This window comes from Triticum aestivum, chromosome 7B (assembly GCF_018294505.1).
Source record: "Triticum aestivum cultivar Chinese Spring chromosome 7B, IWGSC CS RefSeq v2.1, whole genome shotgun sequence".
In the NCBI taxonomy this organism is placed as follows: domain Eukaryota; kingdom Viridiplantae; phylum Streptophyta; class Magnoliopsida; order Poales; family Poaceae; genus Triticum; species Triticum aestivum.
This window is the reverse complement of record NC_057813.1, coordinates 251,465,739-251,481,586: the sequence shown is the minus strand read 5'-3', so window position 1 is coordinate 251,481,586 and position 15,848 is coordinate 251,465,739. Positions and strand designations below refer to the sequence as shown.

Sequence of the window (15,848 nt, the reverse complement as noted above, 5' to 3'; positions counted from 1 at the left end):
GTTTAAGCTTATCTCGAAGGTTCTTGCCAACCGGGTGAAGGTGATCCTTCCGGACTTAATATCCCCATCCCAATCAGCTTTTGTCCCGGGGAGGCTAATCACGGATAATGTTCTGCTAGCTTATGAGATCACCCACCTGATGCATAAGAAGAAGGGGGGGACGACAAGGACTGGTGGCAGTGAAGCTCGATATGAGTAAAGCGTATGACCGGGTGGAGTGGGCATTTTTGGAACGAATGATGCTAACTATGGGCTTTACTCCCACCTGGGTTGCGCTTGTGATGCAATGCGTGAGATCAGTGTCCTATCGTGTGAGAGTTAATGGCAAACTAATGGAAGCTTTCCTCCCGCAGCGAGGTCTCCGTCAAGGAGATCCTTTGTCGCCGTATCTGTTTATCATATGTGCCGAGGCGTTCTCGGTTTTGTTACAGCAAGCAGAACAGGATGGTGCGATTGAGGGAGTCAAGGTCTGCCCCGGGGCCCCTAGCATCAACCACTTGTTTTTTGCGGATGACTCACTCATTGTTATGAAAGCGACCGAGGCTAGTGTTGCCCGACTGCAGGAGATTCTTGATCTGTACGAAGCACAGTCGGGGCAAAAGATCAATAGGGACAAGTCGTCGGCTTTCTTCAGCAAGAACACTAACGCCCAAAATAAACGACGAGTTCTTCAGGTCTTGGGTCTCCAAAGAGAATCAAAGAATGAACGATACCTTGGCTTGCCTGTGCATCTCGGGGCTGCAAAGTCAAAAGAGTTTGAGTATATAAAGGAGATGATATGGAAAAGAATACAGGGCTGGTTGGAGAAACTTCTGTCAAAGGTGGGAAAGGAAACTCTCATTAAGGCCGTCGCCCAGGCCATCCCAACCTATGCCATGTCCTGTTTTGATTTAACTAAGAGTTTGTGTGAGGAGATTAGTGCCATGGTGTGTGCCGGTACTGGTGGAACCAGCAGGATGGGACGCACAAATGCCACTGGCTTGGATGGGAGAAACTCATGAAGACGAAGCAGCAGGGGGGGGGGGCGGGGGTTCAGGGATCTCCATATTTTCAACCAGGCAATGCTTGCGAAGCAAAGCTGGCGGCTGCTCCAACACCCGGAGTCTTTGTGCGCAGCTGTACTCAAGGCGAAATATTTCCCAAACTGCTCCATCCTAGAGGCTCAAGAGCAACCAGGCATGTCCTACACATGGCGTAGCATCTTAAAGGGGAGAGACCTTCTGAAACAAGGCTTGATTTGGCGCATAGGAGACGGATCGCAGGTGGATATTTGGCAGGACCCGTGGCTGCCGAGGGGTGTGACGAGGAGACCAATAACGCAGCAGGGGCAGGCGATCATCTCCAAAGTGAGCGAGCTGATGAACCCGGTGACAGAAGGGTGGGATGTTGATCTTGTGCACGGACTTTTCACTGAGGAGGATGCCCAGATTATCCTATCCATCCCGGTGAAACCAGATATGGAGGACTTTCCTGCATGGCACTTTGATAAAAGGGGGCGTTTCTCTGTGAAATCTGCATATCACCTAGGGGTGAGCATAAAGGAAGCGGAGGGCCAACGGGATGCAGGAACTTCTTCCGGACAAGTGCACGTGATGATGAACTGGCAACATATCTGGAAACTTGATCTTCCTGGGAAGGTTCGAATGTTCCTGTGGCGACTAGCTCACAATAGTTTACCAACACGAATGAACATAAAGAGGAAGCACATACAGTTAGATACGCTCTGTCCGATGTGTTCCAGACTTGATGAAGACGGTGGCCACTTGTTTCTCAAATGCAAACTAGTGAAGGCTGTGTGGCGGGAGCAAAACCTGGAAGATGTTCGCTTGCAACTTCTAGCCTGTCAGGATCCGCATGGCATGTTTGAACAGATCTTCACTCTGCCCCGTAACATGATACTGCGTGTGGCAGTCCTGCTGTGGGACTGGTGGACCTCCAGAAACAAGGTGAATTCGGGCGAGGAGCGGAAGACACCCCAGGAGATGAGCGAATTCATTAGCAGACACCTCATGGATTTCGGTATGAGTACAGTGCACCGCTCGCCAGCACCAGCTCCTCCGGTGCAAAAATGGTGCCCTCCTCCATCTGCTATGGTTAAACTGAATTTTGACGCTGCATACAATGGGGAGACAGGCGCTGCAGCGTGGGGCTTTGTTGCTAGAAATGAATCTGGACAGTTCCTGGCTGCTGCTGCAGGCAAACTAGAATACGTCAGGAGCCCTCTTCAGGCGGAGGCAAACGCATGCCTGAAAGCAATCGAGGGCGTTTCGGAGCTTGGGGCGCAGCGCATCATTCTTGAGTCCGACTGTCTTACTCTGGTGAATGCACTGAACGGGCGGGAGCACGACGCCTCTGAGCTGGGAGTTCTTTTCAGGGAAGCTAAAAGCTTGTGTATTGCATCCTTTCAGTCGCATGAGTTCATGCACTGCAACCGTATGTGTAATAAGGTGGCGCATTATCTAGCGCAGTTTGGTTTGGGGTCGGATGACCCTCTCTATGTATGGATGTACGATGCCCCAGACTTTATATTACCCCTGCTGGACGCCGATTTGGCGGGCCTGGTTTAAGTGAATCCAAGTGGTTCTGCTTCAAAAAAAAAGGAAATGCCTCCACTAGAGCATGTGATTCAGCTCAGTCTCGGATGTGCACATCTGAATCTGAATTTCCAACAGCTGTGCATGTGATTCACACGACAGCATCCAACCCTTTCTCTATCTCAAACATACTGTGTACCATTCTGAGTACAACAGCAAGGAAAGTGGGAGCTGTGATCTGCGTGTGTGAGATGGAAGTTCATTCGGTGCAAATACTATCAGTAAACACAACAGAGCAAGTAGTTTGTATACTGCTCTTTATTCCTTAATAAGGGTAAAAATCTGTTTCGACTATAAAAGGTGGGGAATGCTGTTCTTGCCAAGAAGGAAATTTTTAAGGCAAAAACAGCAAGTTCCCTACATTAAATTAAACAACCACTGTTTACAATGGCAGTAACCTGGTAACTATGGACATCCAAAGATGTACTGTATTTTGCTGAAATTGGGATACTTGATCTTCCATGTTCTCTTTTCTTTCAAGGCAACTTTATCCACTTAAACTTACAACAATCTCTATACCTAGAATGGTTTTTATGCCGGGTGACAAACAACAGATGAAAGTTCACTTTCACTGAGAACATACCTCGGGCATATTTTTTAGGTCTACAAACGATCCGAAAAGACCGATTGAATCAGATCTTATTGTGGAGGTTAACAACCAAGTCGTGCGCATCATCTAGCAGCCTCCAAACGTCGAGCTGCCCAGCCATGCTATGGCACTCCCGCAGTATCTCATCCATGCTGCTGTACCTCTCGATGATCAGCCTCCTCTGCAGGACGCAGGCCGCAATGGCATAGAGCAACAAATCATCGGTTGGAGGAGCATGGAGCCTTATCCTTCCCCATGTGGACCTTCCGATCCCAGCTCGAACAGCCGCCTGATCAGCCCACATCACCTCCCACAGGCATAAAGTCTGCTCAAAGGTAAGCTCTCTCCTGAAGAGGACCAACACCATTCTATACACAAAGAAGCAGTCCTCAGCCTGCAGCTTCTGCAGGTGTCTATAGAGGTGCGAGTCTTTGCGCTTGATTATCTGGGAGACAGTCTTCAACTGTCTTCTTATTCCAACCTCATCCAGCCTGAAGTTGTGCCGAGCTTTCTTCATGAAGCCCACAAAGCACCAAAATGCTTCATGGTCTTCCTTCATTACCGCAATTATAGGTGACAACAGGTCACTCATACCTTGGCAGTAGCCAATCTCTGGATCATAGAGTGCATACGCCTCAAGCAATGCAACTAACCGGGCAGCATGATATACCATATAAGGCTGTAAATGGTCATAATCTTTCAAACCAACAGACAATGCACACTGCAATGCCTTTTCCTCGGAGATTTCAGCCTGGTTACAGGAGAATAAAGCCCAGTCTGTGTTTGCCCGGATAGCATCCAGACGTATAATGCGCTGCCATGTTGCAAAATCCTCTGGAGTTTTGTTAGATCTAAAGAAGTCTGACTTGGACGAGGTACTCCTGTCAAATTTAGGCTCTGGAGCGCAGTTCTCTTCTATATCAGCACAGACGGATATCTGCCCATGGTCTTCTTCATCAGAAGATGCAGAGTCAGAAGATTCTGATTCTGCCATAGATGGATCTACACAAGTTAACTCACTTGTATCATCATCCATGCATTCTGCAGCACCACAGGCAGCATTATCCGGACTATTTGCCTCACTCCCTGAACAATTAAATTCCTTGGCTGATACAGAAACACTTGCACTAACATCTTGCAGATAAGGCACACCACGAGAACACCCCTCATTGTTGATTTCATTTATAACCTTTAGCCCAAATCCCTTTTGGCAGTTCAGAATTTGATGGCATTTGCGCCTGAGCTTTTCGTACTCATTCCTGCACCAGAAGATGTGCCAAACAAAATGTCAATAAATTAATCAGACATCATTAAAGTCAGTATTCACATTCCATTCTCGTCTGATAATTTGAAACACAGAAATTCCAACATGGGTCATGGAAGTTCCACCCAAGCTTATATGTATTACTCCCTCTGTCCCAAAATAAGTGTCTCAACCTTAGTACAACTTTGCACTAAAGTTAGTACAAAGTTGAGACACTTATTTTGGGATGGAGGGAGTACTTATCTACTCTCACTTCGTGCTATATGTGAAGGTGAGTAATAATAAATGCAGACCATGTGTACAACTAAAATCTAGAAAGGACCGACAGAAGGTCAGTTGTTATGAAAATGTTACCTTTTCTTTGTCCTGATGATATTTCTTTCCTCTTCAGAACTATTTAAATCATAGCTGTATATGACAAGAAATTTGGTCAATCTTCAGACTTAGTGTAAAAAGCCTACTAAGCAAGAAGCACTTATTAAATGTTTTAAAAGACAATATCGAGGTACTTTGTTCACAGGTTCACATTAGATTTTACTTCACCATATAAAACAGAACCACCAAATATTACTGTTTCAGACACGGTTCTGAATTCTGAAGCATGGTTTAAAAAACCTGACAAGACCAGTTAGACCGAAAAGTCCTAGACTATTGGCAGGTCTGGTCCACTTCAGCAATTGGACAATTTATGGAAACAGTGAAAGAAAATAGTGTAAAATATGTGTCAAGCCTCAGCCTCACCCTCACGGAGGACCTTCCCTATCAGGCTATAACAGTACAACCTGAGCTGAACTTGATGCTGACAAATACAGTATGCTATCTGGCCACAATCAAGCAGCTCGCACCATAGTTCCAACCGTTCAACCGGTCGCCACAACAGCTTACTCGCCTGTCTGGGTCTTAAAACTGTATTCTGTAAGAGTAGTTTTCTTGATCAGTTGCCATAACAGCTTACTCGCCTGTCTGGGTCTTAAAACTGTTTGCTGTGCATGTTGGTGATCGTTAAAGAGCAGTTTTATTAATCTACACTAATTTGGTAGGAACTTGGATTTTGCTAAACATGGGCTATAATTCTTCTATTCAATTTCGGTGGTGTATGCCTTTTCTTGACAGACAGAAAGAACAATGTGAAAAGCTGGCTATGAAAATCCAGGTCACCGAAACCATTTGCCTCTTGGATTTGCAGGATTCCCAAACGCAGGTTTGGAATGTCATGCTATCTTCACTACTATACAAGATTGAACAGTTTTTTTTATTGTGCATAGGAGAAACATAGCATTCTTTCCAAGAGGCTGGAGTGGATGGAAATTTTTCCTACAGAACCTAGTACAAATGAATCAAACAACCCATGTGGGAAAATTTCATAAGGATCAGAATCCTCTAACATTCCTTTGGAAATCCATTGAATCAAATAGACTTTGCAGTTTTCAACACATGGTGCAATATCAGATTTTATCTCTATTGCAGCTATCATGTGAAATATCACTTTCAACTATATGGCTGAAATAACTACAAGAGCAGAGTATTACTCGCTATCACGAGCATAGATTGACAAGAGGTTCACATTATACTGATATATTTAAACAACAGCTCAACAAGTTCATACTTAAATGCATGCAAGGACAGGAAGGAGGTTCAGAACACACCTTAAAAGCCATAATTGATGGCTCTCTGCATTAACCAGCTAAGCATGAGTGACACAATGTTCGGATTTCATGCCTAAACTATGATACAGCCATCAAACGCATGCTTCGCAGCACTTCAAGGCCAGATTACAGTTCAGGCATACTAGTTTAACCCAGTTTACATTTGCCATCAACTGAGATGTTTATACCGCATGCAAGGTTGTCTAAACAGTTCTTGATGCTATAGGTGATTTAATCCTAAAAACTCTGCTAGCACATGCAAAAGAAGGGGCCCAGATAGGTAATATTTCAATAGGTTCACCGTACATTCTTTGAGGGTCACAACATTATTTTGCTTAGCACGCAACAAATAGAGAGGCAGACAGCAACAGGTAAATAACATTAAGTACTCAAGGAGTACTAGAACAATGAAAACCCTCTCTAAACTACAGGAAAAAAACGCGAGATGCTTGCTACTGAAATTGCAATCATGTCTACAAGCTTACAACTTCAAACCATGTTAACAAGATGATTGTTATAACATACTAGATGTATAAAAATAGAGAGATCGGGTAACTTACACTCCAAGTAGAAAGGGCCAAACTTCAGCCCTGATACCTGGTTCAATTCCCTGTAAGAGAATTATAGAATTAATAACCTTGTCATTCTTTAAAGTGGACTTAGATGCAGAACATTACATCATAGTTAACATGAGTATAGCTAATGATCACATATGTGTGTCGGACATCCATTACAAATAAAACCTGGATACTAACGAAACTTACCCCACTGCGAACTTTCTTCAGAAATTTTCTTCCTCCATCACGAAACTTCCCATTCACAGAAAATAGACGGCTCCAGTTTTGACAAGAGAGTGCTTGTTTTCTTTTCCTCCGAGACCATGGAGATTTAATTGCACCTCTGGAAAAAGATTGCTTGCTTTATAAAAAATGAAATAGATAATTCTATAAAGTGGTGCGACCAAATGATAATTCGGTGATGATTTAAGTTATGCATTACTGCAGTTCAGCATTGTATTCACAATACAACTTTCCTTCTACTGTTCTACAACCAAAGGTTGTTAGTCACATGTTAGGGGTGTTCAAAACGATTTTTACTCAACCCATGGAAACCGGCAATCAGTGGCACAGTTCATTTTCATTTGTTGCTTTTCAAATAGGGTGGTGAAGTTAGTACGAAAAACTAAATTAAGGATTTCACGGTTTGGTGTAAAACTGTTTTTGGACACAGCTGCCACAGGTAATGCAAACCTTAGAAGCTAAATGTACCTCTTTATGAGTTGCTACCAACACCCACATACAACTTGTAATCTACCCCCTCCGTCCCATAAGCCATAATATAAGATGTTATTACAACCAATATAATTATGGGACGGAGGGAGTAACTCTGAACAGACCACTCAAACAGATGCTGAAGGTGCCCAGTTCACGATACTAGGAAACAATTGCAATGAACAAATCCATGGCACATATTTGCGAAACAACTCTACAGCTGCCAACAAATGAAACCAAAACACCCTGCATGTCCAAACTTTTTTAAGATGACTCATTGATTTTGGTGCTAAATTGGCTGAACAACTGGCGAGCATTTCACGGAAACGGAACTAACAAGGTGAGCTACGACTTCCTGCCTACGAAGTGTGAACTCCTAACTAAGCCTTATCTAGATCAAAGCATAAATAACTTGGTCTGACCAGTGAGCACTTAAACAAAAGTAACATTTTTTTTAGTCTAAAGGGGCATCTACATCAGTACTACCACTGACCAAACCACCATTTCCAACAAAACACACACAAGAAGCATAATTTTGAGCATCATTAGTTGATTTAATCTAACTATGAGGTATGGGCCAAGAAAACAAAAAATGCTATTGGACAAAAATCCCCCATTTAAGCAACTTCATTTCTGTATTAATCGGTGGTCATAACTCCGGACGAGAAAACTGACCGGTCCGAATTCGGTGGGGACGACGACGAGGAATCTGCGGTAAGCAACGGCGACGCTGAAGCCGAAGCCGCCGCGGCCGATTTCCCCAACGCCGCCAAAGAGGAGGCCGACGAGGCGACGAGCAGAAGCGAACGGCGGTGGATCCGCGACGAAGGCGGCGGCGGCGAGGATGGCGTCCTCGGGGACGACGAGGATGAGGACGAAGACGAGGTGCTGGATCGCCGCAGGGCCTTCATCGCCGCGGCGCTCTCCTGTCCTTCCTGCCCCGCCCCCACCAACCGATTGTAACTACCGGGACCAAGCCCACACCGACTTCTCCCGCGTGAGGACGGCGGGCCTCTCCATCGACGCCGCCGGACAACGACGCGGACCTCGCCGGCGGCGAGGTGGGACTCAGTGGCGGATGCGGATCAACTGTGCGGTCGATTGGTGATTCGGTTCTCTCTCTCCGAAGGGAGACAAGGGGAGTTAAAAAAAGGTGGGTGCGGTGGGTGCTGGTTTTAAACAGTCGCGTACTGAGACTGACGTATGAGGTAGTAGTAGGATTTCCCGGGCCCACGAGTCAGTGTGATCGTTCGAGTATCTTTTTGTATGGAGTAGTCTTTGTTCTTTGGCAGTACTGTAATTATTCTCGGTCGTAATGCGAAATACGGTCGATAATGAATAGTACTACGGTGGTTTATGAATTATAAATTCCAAATCAGCTAGTAGTAATTTTTTTAATTTATCCAATTTCAAGCATTTTTGGTACAATATCTTATTTAGTGCCTGGTACTTATCTCATGAATTAATTGTTTGGAATGGTATCTCTAGAAAATAAATTCGGTTGGTTTATGAATAATAGACCGATTCATAATCAGCCAATTTTGTTGAAGTTCTTCCTCTCTTTTCATAGAATATGTTGAAGTTCTTCCATTTCAAGGATTTAGTAAGATCTTATTCAAATTTTTTATGTCAATCTTATCTAATGTTTGGTACTTGCCCTGAGGCATGTATCTCTCCGTGCTAAAGTATGAGATTTTGGTTTGGTATGTGTCCGCTTCTTGTGTTGGTTATTTATGGGTTTCCATGTCTTTAGCCAGTCTATGCCATTCCTTTGAAAGTATACAATAGCTTTGTATTTTTCTTTTATAGTATAATTAATATTTCATGTAATTAGAAGTACTTACGTTGTAGCGAAGCAATCCAAATTTGATACGCATATCACTTTCGTACTACGAATCGAGTCTAGCACAAAAGTTTAGGTTACTTTTCGGTGGAACCAACCCAAGTCAGTGTGACCGTTCAAGTATCTTTTTTGTAGGGAGTTGTCTTTGTTCTTTGGTGTACTGTACTTATTCTTGGTGGTAATGCGAAATTCGGTCCGTAATGAATACGGTGGTTTATGAATTATAAATTCCAAATCAGCTAGTAGTAATTTTTATCCCATTTCAAGCATTTTTAGTACAATATCTTATTTAAAGCCTGGTACTTATCTCGGAAATTAATTATCTGGAATGATATCTATAAAGAATAAATTCGGTTGGTTCATGAATTATAGACCGAGCCGTAATCAGCTAATTTTTTTTAAGTTTTTCCTCCCTCTTTGTAGAATAGGATGAACTTCTTTCATTTCAAGGATTTAGTAAGATCTTATTTATATTTTTTATGTCAATCTTATTTAACATTTGGTACTTGTCGTGCAAACTAAATATTTGGCAGGTATCTCCCCGCTAAAGTATGAGATTTTGGTTTGGTATGTGTCCGCTTCTTGTGTTGGTTATTTATGGGTTTCTATGTCCGTAGCCAGTCTATATCATTCCTTTTGAAAATATTCAATAGCTCCGTATCTTTCTTTTATACTATAATTAATTACTTCATGTAATTAGAAGTACTTACGTATAGTAGCGAAACAATCCAAATTTGATATGTATAACTCTTTCGTACTATTAGGTCCGCCCCGATTTTCCTCCTGTCCCTAGCGGCTGGAAACCCTAGCCGCCGCCAGAAGACCCAATCTTTCAGCGCCGTCCTCCGGCGGCTCCCCTCCTCCGGCGACCTCGGTCGTCGGTGGTGAGGGGGTCGCCGGATCCACGCGTGTGGATCGTTTTTACTCCCTCATAGTTTTAGGTTTTTAGGCTTTCATCGTCTTTGTTTCGACGGCGACGATGACAACGTTGAATAAAGATTCTTCGGATCCTTCCTTGACAAGGCCATTGGTCCTATGGTTGGGGATGAATTTAGAAACCAGTCTGTTCAAGCAAGGATGGCGTGGCGGCGGTGGCATCCTCGTGGTGGACCTGTGTCCCCGGGCTCCGCCGTTGTGACAACGTTTGCTCCAGCGTCGGCGCGGAGCTTGGGAGGTAGTCCAGGAGCGGATGCAGATTGTGGTCTGCATCGACGACATCTGGAAGACGGAACATGTGCTGGGTTTGTGGTTCGTGGATGGCAGGTATGGTTTCCTTCCGCGACGTCTTAGTCACGGTGGGGTGCCAGATCTGGAATTCGATGGCGTGTCCGGGGTGTTGCCCCGGTCTGATTCGTTCAACGGTAAGGGCTTCACTTTTGGTGAGCCACCTTGGAGGTCCGCAAAGCTGCATATCAGCGATGGAGCCGCGTCGAGCTCGGGTGAGGAGGTGATCCATCATTCTTTTCTTCGGTGGTTGCTGTCGTGGTGCCGGAGGCAGGTGATGAGCGTTGGTGTCAAGCTCAGAGATGTTCTGCTATCTTTTTAGTTTTGTTATGTCGGTCCTTACGTGACTTGTACTTTAATCTTTATGATATGAATGAGACACGTATTACCATGCAAAAAAAAACTCTTTCGTACTATGAATCGAGTCTAACTCAAAAGGTTATGTTTCTTTGTGGAGCCAATCCACTAGGTTTTAGTTCTAGACTTGACACTCGTGCTCATATTTTTCGATGATGTTCGTTCAGTTGGAGTAGATATTCCCGTCGATTGAGGAGACGCTTGTGGTAATTTTGTCAACCTCGAGATGATGTGTCGGCTCTGTCTCTCGAAGGTGCTCATAGAGATATGGTATGCGAGTGTGTATTTATAGAGGTGAATGTATGTGCGTATATATGAACGTCTACATCTGTATTGTGTTTGAAAAAAAATCTTTCAGACTGGTCACCCAATATAAGGTTGTTACACCTGACTGCCACATGAGATTTAGACTGGTAACACAGATTGACTCTAGTTTTTATCCGTGCCTTGTTCTTACTCGTGCATACCAGAGATCAAAACAGACCAACTCTATTTCTTTTCTTTTGTCTGTGGGCAATCTTTTTCTTTTTTGTTGATGTTCTTTGGTATTGTAATTATTTTTGGTGGTGATGCAAATTCGGTCAATCGATAGAAGAATATGGTGCTTTATGAATTACAAATATGAAATCAACTAGTAGTAATTTGTTTAATTTACCCCATTTCAAGCATCTTTACTATATCATATTTAATGCTTGGTACTTATCTTGGGAATTAATTGGTTAGAATGTTGTCTTTAGAAAATAAATTTGGTTGGTTTATGAATAATAAACCAGTTTATAATCAGCTAATTCTTTGAAGTTCTTCCTCTCTTTTTCGTATGATAAGTTGAAGTTCTTGTATATCAATATTATTTAATGTTTGGTATACTTATTGTGAGAACTAAAAATTCGGCATGTACTCCCTCCGTTTTTTTGCAGTTTGCATATAAATCTTGGTCAAAGTCAAACTTTGACAATTTTGACTAAGTTTATAGAAAAAAATCAACATTCACAATATGAAATCAATATTATTAGATGCATTATAAATTTAATTTTCATACCATATAGCTTTAATATTGTAGATGTTGATATTTTTTCTATAAAGTTAGTCAAACTTTATTAAGTTTGACTTTAACCAAATGTTATATGCATACAAAAAGAAACGGAGGAAGTATCTCTCCCCGCTAAAGTATGATTTTGGTTTGGTACATGCCCACTTTTTTAACACAGTATATATACATACGCTCGTACAAACGCACACTCACCCCTATGAACGAAAACAAGCACACCCTACCTTTATGAGCATCTTCGAGAGACCGAGACAACACATATTGCCGAAAGGCCTGAAATAAATCCAGAAAAATTCAGGCATCAACATCAAGTCTAGAACATGAATCCAGGTGGGCTGGGAATAGCACTCTCCTCCTAACCATCCCGCTTCTTATGTTGGTTGTTTATGGGTTCCATGACACATTTTTTGTCTTTTTACACGTGCCAAAAAAAGATATTTTTATATAAAGATGTATGCGTGATTTTTTTTCCAGAATTTTTGGACATTTAGAGCATCTCTAGCAGACCCCGCAAAAGGCTCCAACCTGCAAAATTCCGGCAAGTATACGGGCTCGGCCCGATTTTCTGGCTAGAACAGAGCCCGTATACTCGCTCGGCCCGTAAAAATATTTACCGCGGCCCGCAAACCGCCCGCCCCGACCAGTATATCTACGGTTTCGCGATGCGTTTGCGGGTCGAAACCCTATCCCCCCGCCGCCGCCTCCTCACGCAATTCCTCACTCCCCATCGCACATTTGTCATCGCCGGCAAGCCCCTTCCGCCTCCATCTGTCATGTGGGGCCGCATGTGGAGCTCTGGACGCGGCTCCGGGAGCAGATCCGGCGGCGGCAGCGACCTCGAGCACGAGCGGCGCATCTGGCCGGATGGTGCGAGGAAGCGCAGGGTGAGGAAGTGGACCAACCGCGGCCTATCGCCGCCGCCGAGCTTCCGCGTCCGGGAGACGGATGAATACGACCGTCGGCACGGCCGTACGCCATCCTTGGCCGTGGGCTCGTCCTCGGTGGCGAGATCTTCTTCTTACGCCGGGAGCTCCTCCTTTTCCGGCGTGGGCCTTCTTCCCGTGAAGAAGGAGTGGTCAGAGGAGCCGGAGGAGGTCGCCGTCAAGCAGGAGCCCGAGGAGCTTGGCAACCGCGGAGTCATCGGGCCGGAGGACTTTGTCGCCGATGTCGACGCGGTCACGGCCGCCGTTGCCGATCGGAGCTTGCGCGAGGAGGTGGAGCGCCATCGCCACCAGGAGGAGCTCGAAGACCTCGTGTTCAAGCAGACGGTCGCGGCCAACCTCGCCGCCAAGGAGAAGGACGACGAGTGGCGGCGCATCCGTGAGGAGCAGAGGGAGAAGTACATCGACCTCGGCAGCTCCGGCGATGCGGATTGAGCTCCTCCACGGCGTCGTCCATGGCCACGAGCTCGCCGTCGTGAGATCCCCACCACCTCTAGTACTAGTAGTGATGTAGTATGTAGTATGAACTAATGTTTATAGTGTTTGATCATGTGATGAACTAATATATGTAGTATGTAATGATGAACTACTATGGTGCAATTTCTCCCATGAATCTGTTTTTTTTTAATTATGCAGTTTAATCTACGGTTTCTGATCGGCCGTGCTCGTTCTCGACCCGCAAACGATTTTTCGTCGAACTGCAAACACGTTTTGCTGGTCAGGATTTTGCGGGGTCTGCTAGAGTTGCTCTTAGAAATGTGTTTTTTAAAGTGGGTTCATATGCCCATGGTTTCATCCATGTACTTTCTGCCACTAGCTTGGCTACCGTCTAGAATTTAGACTAGTTTCATATACGCAGGCATCCAATACTAGTCTTTGATACACACTTTGTCTACACTCGTGCATATCCAAGGTCAACTTGTTAGTCAGTCCACAATGTTTCTTACAAATGGCTCCGTGTAAAAGAAGGTTGTTGAATGGATAGTCCATCTCTTATTAATTGGGCTGTTATAATATGTTAGCCATTTATTTATTTTGTACTCCCTCTCTCTCAGTTTATAGGGCATGCGCGTATTCCTAGGTCGTCAATTTGACCAACGTAATACAAGTCATATATTATAAAAAATATATCAATATAAACTTCAGATTTCTATTTTTAAAAGGTATAAGTTTTGTGTTATATAGTTTATATTTGGGTGATAAAATTGCCAACCTAGATATACGCGCAGGACTTGTAAACTGAAAGGGAGGTAGTACTAGTAGCGATTTTCGACATTGAGTGAGAAACATATATCAGTGGTCAATAAATTATATGCTTATACGATACCCAAAAAGATCGTTGTTGAGCGCAGACCGAGAAGATAGGATTTAGTAGTAGACCAACTCTTTTGAACGAGTCGTTTCATCATGGAATCAACACCCAAACGGTCAAAGAAAATACGCAAGTGCTCGATGGGAGTGGACCAGATGCTAAATTGATGCACGATTATATTATGAGAAATAAAAAACTCATAAAGGCGCAAATGCCGTAATAGTGTTGGTCCATAATAATGGCATGATGCTATTGATTTTTGGACGATTCTGTAGCCATAAACTACACTAAACGCCACCCACAAAAAAAAAATTAAACTACACTAAACGCATCTCATGTTTTTGTCCTTTTCTAAAAAAAAATCTCATGTTACCTGAAAAATAATTCTGATGTTTTCGTACTACTAGTGAACGTGTACGTGCATTGCATGATAATTTAAAAGTATATTAAGTACATGCGGATATTATTTACATGTTATTATGTGATTAACATTATATTTGACATGAAATTAACTGCACGCTAAACATGCTGAGCGCTCGACATTAAAGCAGTCTAGGTCGTTGGATTGACATGATTTGATGACCGAGATTATTGGATCTGCCCCTTTGAGTCTTTTTATATCAGTAAGTATAGATAGATATAGATATAGATCTAAAACTCCTACTACTTATACTATTTTTGTTGTTGATTGTTTTTAGATAGTTAAACCACTCATTCCAAGTGGTTCCTACTACTTATACTTTAGCGAAAAGGACAGTGTCTCTGGCCAGTGAGTAAGAGTACAATACGGTCGTTAATTACGAGATGATGAAACAAGTGCGTCGTCCATTTTCTTTCGACTCGACGCATGCCCATGCCGCCTTCCCTCGTTCCACACCGGCTCTGCTCGGAATTCGTGGGAGCACCCGGACGAAAGCAGTAGCAAAGGATCTTCAAGTGCAACCCGACAAAAACCTCTAACATCCGTTCACGAACAACGAGACCAATCCACAAACATGGATATAAAAAGTAGTCATTCAACACTAGCTGCATATATTTTCATAACAACTCAAACCAATCAAACGAAATTCGTGCAAACAAGTGTGGATTTCTGTAAGACAATAGGCTTTGTGGGGAACCGGCACAACCCTCTAGGGGTGGTCTATCACATATATATATAATGAGGTGGTATACAACGTTACAATATACACATGTAAATACAGTCTAACACCCTCCCTCAATCTTAGCCACTTTCTAATGAATCTAGAAGGGTAAGATTGCGCCTGCAAGTCTCAAACTGTGGCAAAGGCAATGACTTGGTGAAGATGTCAGCAAGTTGATCCTTGGAAGAAATAAACTTGATCTGTAGTTGCTTCTGAGAGACACGTTCACGCACAAAGTGATAGTCAACTTCAATGTGTTTCGTTCGGGCATGGAATACCGGATTTGCAGAAAGGTATGTAGCCCCGATGTTATCACACCAAAGAACAGGAGGCTGTGATTGGGGTATACTTAACTCCTGAAGCAAGGACTGTACCCAGATGATCTCTGATGTGGCATTGGCCACAGCCTTATACTCAGCCTCAGTACTGCTACGCGAGACAGTAGCCTGTTTCCGAACACTCCAGGCAATCAGGTTAGAGCCAAAGAAGACAGCATAACCCCCCGTGGATCGCCTGTCATCCGGATTGCCAGCCCAGTCTGCATCAGAATATGCTGAAAGACAACCAGAGTCAGACGGCCGAATATGCAAACCATGAGCCACCGTGAAATGAATATA

The 15,848-nt window shown here is 43.7% G+C and overlaps 1 protein-coding gene across 1 annotated transcript; it reads right to left on the bottom strand.

The window, feature by feature from the left end:
• Positions 1-2,834: 2,834 nt before the first annotated feature.
• Positions 2,835-8,517, bottom strand: LOC123156502 (rab GTPase-activating protein 22). Its single transcript, XM_044574623.1, has 5 exons — positions 8,040-8,517; positions 6,858-6,993; positions 6,654-6,703; positions 4,802-4,855; positions 2,835-4,442 (listed from the first exon to the last, which is right to left on the bottom strand). The coding sequence occupies exons 1-5, from the start codon at positions 8,273-8,275 to the stop codon at positions 3,227-3,229; spliced, it is 1,692 nt and encodes a 563-aa protein (XP_044430558.1). The 5' UTR covers positions 8,276-8,517; the 3' UTR covers positions 2,835-3,226.
• Positions 8,518-15,848: the final 7,331 nt, after the last annotated feature.